Genomic DNA, 11,008 nt, shown 5'->3' on the forward strand with positions numbered 1-11,008 from the left:
AAAAAAAACCAACTCATTCTACAGAGAAATTAAAACAAATGTCATGCACATACTTATACGCACCCACCCACCCATTATTCTAATTATTGGTATTATTTTTACTGCATTTACACTTTTCTTCTTCAGAGCACCATCCGTATGTAAATGCATCCTCACTCTGACCACAGCACTCTGGCAGATGCTATCTGAGCAGTGGCTACAGCTCTTGGTAGGCGAATGATGTGCTGAATGCTGATGGAGAGGGCTCAGGAAAATAAGCAAGAACAGAATTCAGGTAATGTAAAACAATTTCACACTTGAAAGGATATTAACAGAACGTGCTGCACCTGCAGCCATGAATTTCATTTGCATAGGAGAAAAACAATCTCTGTGCTGTAAATGTAATACAAAGGCTGGGAGGGAGGAAAGAGAGAGAGAGAGAGGAAGCAAACACGGGCTGCCTCACATACAGCATCCCTTAGCAGCATCTGGGACATGGCCTTTGCAGTTCCACCTTTCATGCCTACTCTGCCCTTTGCAGTTCTTGCTGAGTGACCCGAAGCAGGTGGTATAACTCAGAGAGAGATTTCAGAGTCCTCTGGTGCCCGGCAGCGTCCACGTGCCCCGGCTCGGCGCACTCCTGCACAGCCTTCTGCAGCTGCGTCTGCAGGGGGAAGGAAGCCAACGGTCCTCTGAGATTTGGGGAAAACCAGCGACGGAATATTTTGTCACAAATTACCTGAGGAAAGGGAAAAGAGCAGATTGTTGTCTTTCAGGAGCTACAACTAATGCCCTGCTGCTTCTCTGGGGCTCTAGCAAAATGTCATCTGAATCCAAAATGCCTCCAGCCGTTCCTCCAGAGGAAGGTATGGGACAGGAGCATCCACAAAGGCTGTGCCCTAGCTGAGGAACCCCGCTTCTTCTCAGACTGTTCTTTCACTTCTGCATAACAAGTGGTGAGGGTGAGGGTGTGGAAGAAGCAGCCAAAAGGCCACCGAGCTTTGCTCCCCCAGCCGCTCTGCCGCACTAGTGCCTCCTGCCAGCACAAGCTGGGTGAGCTATAAGACACCCCATCCCAGGGCGGAGGCTCCTCTCTCCGCTACATCCACATACTACATCTGTAGAGTGGAGAATCGCAGCCATAACCCCCCGTTGCTTACACGTGGACAGCCACAACTTTACCATGAGCAGAGACAGTCATGATAATCCCCTGCTCCTACTTCCTCCACTCTCCTGTCTGAGGCATTGGGCTAGCAGCTACTTGAAAACATGGCAAATAAACACTACTGGGTATAACAGTCCATTAGCATGCTCTAAGATGGGATTTCTGAATGGAACTGTCACTTACGTAGCCGTGTTTAAAAACCTGACTGTCTTCATCCTACAGTCTCCTCATACATACCCTGCTTTTTATAGTCGATGGGATTTTAAAAGAAATGGATGCATAAAGCAGCTGTGTCTACTCACTTGCAAGTTGTTATTGGCTCTCTGTGCTCCACATTTTCTGATTTTCAGATTGCATTTTGAAAAGCAATCAAAGAAGTTACAGTCTTCGTCTCCCGTGCAGTTCTGTTCGAGGATGTCCCTCATTTTGGGTTCAAAAAAGGCCATATCCACATCAATGGCCACCACCTGTGGAACAGAACAACCCATCAGATCTGGCACGGCACAGCCTGCGGGACAGGGCTGAGCAAGCTTTCCTTGCTGCTTGCTTTTGGAAATGCTGTGCTGAGGGCACCTGCCAGTGGGGAACTGGGATCGCAACGAAAGGGCTTTATTTCGCTTAACTGAACTGCACTAGTCTTATGAATACCACTTTTTAAACAAAACCAGACAATGCTTACACCACCAGGAAAGGGAAAATCATTTGTGGGCAATATGCATCCCTGGGCTCAACTGGACTGATGTGCCTTAAACCGGGACTATCCAACGTGAAGACTGATCTACTTGTTGCTAGCTTATGCAGACAGCACCTCCACTTTTTAATTAGATGATGGTGCAAAATTATCCACAGACCAGACAGTAGCATTTAAAATTCACCATTCAGACCTGACTTTACCATTGTGGAGAGGAGTAGCGGGATGTGCAGAAGTACCTGCACCTGCTACAGCTCCTGCAAACCTGCCATTGCATTCAGTGGCTTTGCATCTGTAGAAAGAGATCCCTGAGCTTGTTGAAAGTCAGGACTGGCTTTGCCCAGTCCTGTTTGCTAAGGTTTGACTCATTTATTGTGCGTGGTTCTTGTTCTGCTTGTGCAGAAATATGGTCCATAACAGAGTCCAGCCAGCAGCTGGTCTCAGCAGAAAAAGCAAGGACTGAAGGAATCAATCAATTTTCTCACCCTGACACAAGGCTGGCGAAATAGTGAACACGCAGCACAAAGAGGTCCGCAGAGCTGCTGCCCGCGCTAGGTTTGGGACCATTCTGGGACTGGAGGGCTGCAGTCTCTGTTTCTGCAGTGTCACTCCACCCATGAACACCTCACTTTAAAAAATGGCAGCAATAAACAGGGAAAGACAGAATGCCAGTGATGGGATGGCAACTGCTCAATGTGAGACAAACTGTGGGTGACCACAGGGAAGGCAGTGGGCCTTCAGCGCCATGGTTGCAGCAATCAGCGTAGGTTCTGAGCTGTGCTTAACACGTGACGGTCAGGGTCAGAGATGTTCCCTTGCAGTGGCTGACACACACTTTCGTGGAGGGAAATGTCTGAGACCCGGGCAAAGCAGAGTTACCTGGGCTCAAACAAGTGTCTTATTTTTAAGATTTGACCTCCCAAATACAAAGGGAAGCTGAACTGTGTGGCTGGAGCAGCAGCTGGATCAACCCCAGGAACTAAAGATGTCTGGTCTGGTAGAAGGCCAAATAAACCTTCCACAGGCAAAAGAAAGAACATGGTCTAATCTTCATTTCATTCTACTCCTTTTTCCTCAGGGAAAAATCTTAAAGAGATGAGGCACAGCTTAAAAACGCAAGTATTTTTAAGCTTCTTGGAGAGCTTGATAATGATGATGTAGCCTAAGGAATTTCACACGTTTGGACAGGCAATTTTTTTTCTTTTCTTCTTTATTTCCTTAAGCTTTCTGCAGTTTTGCTGTTTATTTCTTGTGGAGAAGAGACAGTAGGGTTCCCCCTGTCCTAGGGTCGCTGCATCAGCTCCCTGGCGGGGTCTCTGCCAGCACTGAGCACCTTTGACAGTCTGATCCATAGCTCCGCTAGCAAAAACAGCCCTGGTTCCCAAACGTGCGGCTGCCAAAGGGTTCAGTGGTTTCACTGATGTTCATCCATTACAAAAATGTGTGGGCATCCAGCCAGACCCTGTGAAGATAGATCTGGGTGACACTCGACCTATAAACAGCTACATTTTGGTGGGGGTTGTTATGATTGTAATTGATGATGAAGGTACCTAAGGAAATGCAGCGAGGACCCAACTTGGCTCCCGACCTGATTTAAAATCACGTTTAAGGTGCTGTGATCTTTTTAGTTCTCTCTGAGGTGCTAGTAAAAGAAGAAGCTGTCCTGGAGCACTATATATTCACACAGATCTCCTTCCAACTCTGCCCCTTGTGTAGCTCCATGGCAGCTCAAAATTCCGCTGGATGATCTACCAGGCAGTGATCTCTCCCCTCCGTGCTGCAGGAACAGCATGCGAAGGCTGGAATGAGGACTAGAGGCTTATCCTCACCATTTGAAAATAATCCTCAACGTAAAACTATTTCAGTCCAGGCACATTTCTTTGGGCATTAGCAGTCTCGTTATTAGGATGAGGAATAGTGGTACTATTATGGGTGTTTGTTATTATCCTATGCAGAGCATAAGAAACAAGTAAGTGAAAGAACTGCTTAAAACAAACATGAGGGACAAAAAAGATGCTGCCTTGCTGCGTCCCTGTTCTAGAACTGGTTAATAAAACCATGTAGAGTTTCTGCTTCTCACCCTGCTTCCTTCTTCACCGATCAGAAGCTCTCTCTGTTCCTCCCCCCTGCAGCTTTCTGACTCTGTGTGTCTCCCAGCCCAGTGGGGCGATAACAGATGACACCAACAGGCTGTAAATAATGTACAACTGGGAGAGCCACGTGTGAGTGGCAACTCACTTTTTTTTTGCAATTAATTCTCCTAGAAAATACTAAATTAGAGTACTTTCCTACACCAGATGGTGACTGCTGACTCTTTGGACCCTAGAAGTCATGGGAGGGTCCGAGAGAAGCAAGCCTCATCAAAAGGACTCATAAGGGAAGACTCATCCAAAGTCTCATCCAAAGATTCACTCTTTTCCTAAATGGAATCTCTTTTCCTGTAAGTAGGCGGTAAAACAGATGCTCGGGTGTGTGCTCAGCCACAGGCAGTCCCAGCTCTGCATAACTGAAAGAGATAGGCAAAGCCTGCCTCGAGGAATCCCTGCCGTACTTCACTTTGCCTAAATACTGGTACGCTTTTTTAGTTTTCTGCTGTAGCTCCTCACCCATTCCCTGTTCGGCTGCTGTATTGCACCTGAATAAACAACGGGAGAGAAGGGAAGGGTGAAGGGGCAGCGCTCTAATTGCTCTTAATGGCCATATGTTTAGGCAATGTTTGTCTAGTACTCTGAAGACGTGAGTGTTATATTAACACTCAGTGAGTACTGATTCAAGTCTCTGAAAATGCTTTATGTTTACTCACAGTGCAGAAACTCCACTGATGTCGCTGCAGATTGTGAGCCTGGTTCACACACTCACTTACTGCACAGCGTCTGCAGTCCATACACACAATTCTCACTGAAACCAGTGGAACTTCTGCCCACAGAATGAATGCGAGATGGTGTTGGGCTATATCGCTTCTTAGAAGACATGCATAGCTATTCAGGTCTGAGTTACAGCTGTACAAAGAAAAGTAAAACAGTAACCGTACCAGGGAGTTTCATGTCACTGTCCTTGGATCATTTCCAGACCAGATAAGCTGAACATTAAAGCGCAAAGATGTGTTTGGATGTGGGGAGTTCCCCTTGTGTCAGGCTAGAGAATTCAGCCTTAGCTTTCAAATTCAAAGAGTTTTTGCTTTCAGCATCACTACCAGGAACAGTTGTCGTGACTCAAATTACAGCTTCATTTACGGCTTTGGAGACCTCCTTGCTTTCAGGAGGTATCCCTCACAATATCCAAGGGACCTTGGCGGTGCCAGTGCCTTTGCAGAAGTGAAACAAATCAGAACTAAGCAAGTAGTTCTCAAAACAAGCAGCTGGATTTAGTGCTCTGATATGTGGCTGCACATAGTACAAAGAGGAAAAGCAGTAGAGAAGCTCCCCTGACACTTTGTTTCACAAAAACTTGGCCAAAAACTGTAGAAGGGAACTGTCATTTTTACACAGCCACTTTCAGACTAGAATTTGACCTCAAATTGCCATCACACCACCCCAAAGACTCAACTTACCGTGAGATCGTGCCTGATAGCGAAGTTTTCTGGTTTGATGTCACACAGGTGAAGTCGGTGAGAGAAATCATTATCAAAATGCTGCACCATGTCCAGAAAACTGAGTGCAATGTCAATGATGGCTCTCACCCTGCTTCTGTGGCCAGCAAGAGAGGGACTGACCATGTTTTCCAAAGGAAAAAGAGTTTTGTGCCAGGCATGTCCAGCTGTGAGATACTCCACAGCATAAAAGTGTCCACAAGAGCCAATAATTCGTAGCACGTGTTTGCTGAAGTCCTGCAGCAAACTGAAGTAGATATATTCTTCCTGCTGGAGCAAGGACCACATGCTGGCCACCTGTGCTTTCCAACGTGGTCCCTTCTTCCTTGTCCACAGGGGCCCCATGGTATTGTTAGACAGTTCTAGCCCCAGGACATTTTTGACCTCCAAGGCTACCATCAACAGAAGCTCTGTTTCAGGAATATCTTGTGTTTCCACCTCCTCTAGCATACTGAGATGCTGGTAGCTGGAGAAGATTTCCTTTTTGGATTTCAGGATGATGGGCTGGCCTCTCCATTCAGCCTGGATGACTTTCTTACCTCTGTCATAGTAAAGGCAGTGTTTGTACACCAGCTTCTGTGCCACACAGAGGTCTTCACAGAGGTCACCAGTCAGAGCTCCACTGCTGTAGTCAAGACACTGGAGTGAAAGAGCAGAATATTCATGGCAGGACCTTACACCCATGGACCACTTAGGAGAAAGGCAAAGAATCAGCAATAGTCCTAACCTCGAGAGTCTCGCAGCAGTGGTTGTACCACAAGCACACACCTTCTACAACTGTTGGGTTATCCAACGGTGTTTCAGAAGTCTCTAGAGACCTTTTACTGGGAGAATCTTGTTTCAAAGTGGGGATTCTTGGGATGGTAAAGGACAGGCTTTTTTGGGGCAAGGAAATGGACTAGGTGACTTGTTACTCTTAAGTTCTTGCCACATATGAATTTAGTGAGACAAGCTTTAAACACACTGGGCTGTGCTATGTGAGATTCTGGGCTGCAACCTTTAAGGCATAGGAGATAACTTCCAGCATAATTTAGGAGTTCTCTGGAAGGTTCAGCACAGCGTAATTGAGACACCCCCACTTAAATGACAGGAAAATCCATGGGTAGCTGGATTGCTAGGACCTTCCACAGCCCGGCGTGTTTCAGCCTCGCACTCAATATGCCCTGCATGAAGCTGCAAGAACCTCCTTCTGCACCACCAGGAAACACAGAGGTTGCACTCAATGCCTCTTGGACCAAGATCTTTCAGAGTTTTTAAATATGAAAATACTGTAGGACAAAATGACTTTTCCAGTTTTTATATGTAATTATCAGGAGTGACATTTTAATATGAATTGCTTAAATACTTATTTTTTTTATATTGGAAAAAAATCAGCCCATGGAAACATGGGAACTGCTGCTTGATAGTTCAGTGGTCACTGCAAATTCATACAAGAACTGCAAGGTTCTTCCTTCAACCCATAATTGTTTCCATACCATCATTTCCAAAAGTGTAGGCAGTCGGTATATTCCTGTGGGCATTCAGAAGTGCAGCTGCAGGGACTGCTTTGGGCGAATCAGTAGAGGGGATGATCAGAGGTCTCTGGTGAAAGGGGAATAGACCGTGGTGCTGTAGAAAGCCAAACATCTGGGAGGCGGCTTGACAGTGTCAGCCTTCTTCATTGCTTTCTGGCATTTGAACCTTCTTTTAAACAAGTTGGCGGCTCCCCCTGCACGTGGAGTACTTGCGATGACTGCCTGACCCCCAACTCATTTGTGACTTGCTGTTACATACACAAGAAACATGATCCTAAAATTCAAGTGATGTATTTTCTTAGGACAGTCTCTGAGGTGTGCACCAGAGGAATACATTCTGGATGCCAGGCAACATTCAGAGTCCAACCTTAAACAACACACTGGGGAATGGGTGGAGGATTAAGTCCAAAATCCAGGAACAGTGATAAATTGACTAAAATAGCTCACTGAGGGCAGTTCAGACAGGCCTAAAATTTATTTATACTCTGATGTTCTCACAGCCCAAATGAGAACATTCAATGCCAGCAAGGAGAGCCAGGTAGACAAACTTTGGCATGAATGTCCTGACCCTGAGTCCACGGGGGTGTGCATGGGTGAAACACATGCATCTGCCTCCACAGCCACCGCAGGGGATGGTCAGGCACGCTCACTGGGCTGTCCGCAGACTTCAGACCACGCAGATGGATGTTCTTGCTTTTGAAAATCTACTCCTGTGAATGTCATGCAAATTTATTTTCCCTCTTTAAGTAGGAAATGTAATTTTCCCAACAGAAGTGGCGTGGCAGTTCTTACCATCTGGAACTCTAAGGAATTTTAGAAAGAAGATTACAAACAGAAGGAATTTTGGGGGTTTTCTTTGGAGTGTAAGTATAATCACATTTAAAATCATTGCTCTCCTATTGAGAAGACCACAACCTGACTCTTCTTCTGCCACAGTAAAAGAATATAGGAGTTAGTCCTGTAATTGGGTCCACATGGGTGAACACTTCCCCCTGTGGACAATTTCACGGTGGTCCATCAAGTTCACTCTTAGAAGGTCCATATGCATGGAGCCCTTGCATCTAGAACACACGCCCAGAAGACCTGCAGTCAAACATGCACACATGCAGCTTATTTTCTTGTGTTGCCATCACGTCATTCTTAATGGCATTAAGGAGAAAAAGTAGTTGTGGAAAAAGTCTCACATTTCCCAGACATAGGATATGAGTCATTTTTGAACCTGGCCGCTCTTTAGGACTTGTCTGCTGTTCCATTTGAACCCATAAATCTTTGTTTGGTAACCTAGTATCTGACAAAGTCTCTGAATTAGATTCTACTTAGACTGAACTTGCACAATGTTTTGCAAACGAGGATCTGTGAAAGAGGACTTGACCAAGGAGAGCTCTACTCACAGAACGCAGCGAGTTGTGAGTCACCCCATGGCTTTAAAAATCTCCTCAGTTTCCTGTCATTATAACCTAGAAGGTCAGCAAAAACTGACTGCACCTTCACATCCTCAGTAACTCATGTTATTCCAACTTCTGGTGGCTTATGTTTTGCCATAAGCATAATACACTGAGCAAGCTTAGCTCCCAGCCTTCCCACTGTAATGCTTATTTTTTCAGCCCTCAGATGACTTTTGTGGCTTTATTCCCTCCGCGTTTTCTTCTTTCCAATTTTCCCTCCACTAACCTTAGTTAGAAGTGCAGACAGAGCTGAATGCTGTTGTCCAGTGCCGCAAAGGCAGCCAGCGGCCCTTCCCTAATTCTCCTTTTTGAAGACATTATCATCCTTTTAGGCACAGATTGCACTGGTAGTTCATGTTGAAACAATTATTCAACCCCTATGTCGAAGAAGAGCTTGTACTCTTGTGCTCCCCGGTGCACTAGCTTGCATTTTACTGCATTAAAATACATTTTGGGGAACTGAAAACATTTGACCAGGTGATTCAGATTACCCTGCAATGAAAAGATGGCCTCTTTATTATTTACCAACCCAGGAACTTTTGCACTAACTGCAAACTTTACCATACAAGATTTTATATCATCACGATGACTGCTGATCAAAAGAATAAGTGATTCCCCAAAGAAAACTTCCAGAAATGGTCCTCCACACTGCCATCCCTGTCTTAATGACTGCATTTTGAGATCTGTTGATGAGACAGTTTTAAATCTACCTAATGAGTGCCCTTTGAATGCCATTAAAGGAGCATTTTTTAAACAAAAATATGAAAGTGATACTAAGCCAAAAGCCTTATAGAAAAGCAGCTCTACTGCACAAAAATGCAAACACAACCATGGTTTGGACACATTCATCTGTTTCTGTTTAAAACTGGCTACATAATTTTTAATATCCTTCGTACACTTACCGAGATAAGTTTAAGAAGCTGGGTTTAAATTCATGTAAAAGTTTAAATTAATGTAAACCCCACTAAGGATTTATATAAAGTTAAATAACTTACTGTACCACCATCACTTTTGTGTAGATCAGGCCTGAGACTGAGTCTTGCCTTGTTATTGAGTACTTCTCCTGTATGAATGCAATATTGAGCAAGGTTTTGGAAGGCACCAAGCCTATTTAATTTCTCCAGAGAAAACGGAAATCGATCGCTATGATTTCATGTGTTCAGTGTACATGAAGATGAGACTGCTGTTAGGAAAGAGTAAGTGATTTTTTGGAGAGTTAAAGTTGGTCTATGCAGCCTTCAGCCTTCCCAGTGCAGTACACATCTGCACAGATGTACATTTTACTCAGAAGAAGGAAATAAACTTTCAAAAATAACACTTGCAAGGGTATACAACCATGCAGTTTTCACCCACTTGCTTAAAATAGCTCATCTTATCTCCTACTGAAAATGTGACAGATGACTAGTAAAATAGTTTTCTTGGAAGTCAAATTTTGCTTAATAAAAGGTATGAGACTCAAGCTATCAGATTGTTTCATAGATCAATTGCACTTTCTATAGCTGCAAAACTCATGCCGTGCTTTAGAAGATGTATAAAGACTTATCTCAGGGCAGATGAAGATGAGCTCATTTTCTAATCGTTCCACTGGAAGGATGATTCCTTTCTAACATCACCTGGGAAAACTGCCACTTACAAACCTTAACGATACTACTGAAGACTCAACTATGGAAACAGATGAGCATTTCAATCTCAGCTACTCTTCCTCTGGAAGCAGGGTGTGAAACTGAGCTACCACACTGTGACAAAGACAACTTTCCAAGCTTGTGCCTGAAATGTGATCCCTGCCTGGGCTTTTGAAGTCACGCCTAATGCTCTCCAAACTGAAGAAGAGCAACAAGTCTCTGTTCCATCCGTTTACTGGCGAGTGTGATGGCAAGGGCCTGGACCTCCCCGAGCTTGGTGGCTCCCTTGCAGCTCCACGCCTCTGTGCTCTTCCCAGCCACGTCAGGAGTGGGCAGGATTCACCCCTTCAGCTGCAATCCGGAGCTCAGCTGTGCTTCAAGCTGAGGTAAAGAAACTGAATCTCACTGCCATTAAAAACACGGTCTCAGGACTGGTGCCCATAGCTCCTCTTCCTTTATTATACAGAATCCAGGGAAAATTTATGATCAGATTTTGCTTGCTGCAGTGACAGATTATTTAATTTCTGTTAGGATTCTCCCTCCTTTTCCACCTAATCATTGGCACTACAAGTACCTTAATTAACACATGAAATTAAACCCAAGTCATTAAGCCACGCTGCTCCTCTTTTCCAAGTGCTTCCGACACAATCCTAAATCTGCTTTTTTTTAAATATTTTTTTAAGGGAGATTTTAATGAACAGTCACAAATTCTTTCTTGACTTTTGAATAACTACATCTTAAATGCCACGACGTAAAGGAAGTGTCACAAGGCTGTGCGGCATTGCCGAAAGACGACTTTTGTACAAACACCTTTTTGGATACATTAAAAAAACCCAAACAAACAAACAAACAAACAAAACCCCCAACTAAACAACAAAAAAAACCAAACCAAAACGCGGAGGGAGGTTTCCTCCCGCTTCGCAGCGTGCGGGATGCCGGGCTGCCCTTCTCCCGAAGCGCCTGGGAAGCGCCGCCTGCACCTGCCCTGGCCCCGGCAAGGGAG

General features: G+C 44.8%; 1 protein-coding gene across 1 annotated transcript in view; it reads right to left on the reverse strand.

Moving 5' to 3' along the window:
• Positions 1-290: 290 nt before the first annotated feature.
• The window catches only part of FAM69C (family with sequence similarity 69, member C), a 13,469-nt gene continuing 2,751 nt past the window's right edge, over positions 291-11,008 (reverse strand). The window contains exons 4-6 of the mRNA XM_009885896.1: positions 5,386-6,063; positions 1,447-1,611; positions 291-718 (exon numbers count right to left, since the gene is read on the reverse strand). Of these exons, the coding sequence (XP_009884198.1) occupies positions 503-718; positions 1,447-1,611; positions 5,386-6,063 (1,059 nt within the window). The 3' untranslated portion in view covers positions 291-502. The remainder of the gene's footprint in view (positions 719-1,446; positions 1,612-5,385; positions 6,064-11,008) is intronic.

The sequence above is a fragment of the Charadrius vociferus genome, unplaced genomic scaffold, assembly GCF_000708025.1.
Source record: "Charadrius vociferus isolate BGI_N301 unplaced genomic scaffold, ASM70802v2 scaffold195, whole genome shotgun sequence".
Taxonomy (NCBI): Eukaryota; Metazoa; Chordata; class Aves; order Charadriiformes; family Charadriidae; genus Charadrius; species Charadrius vociferus.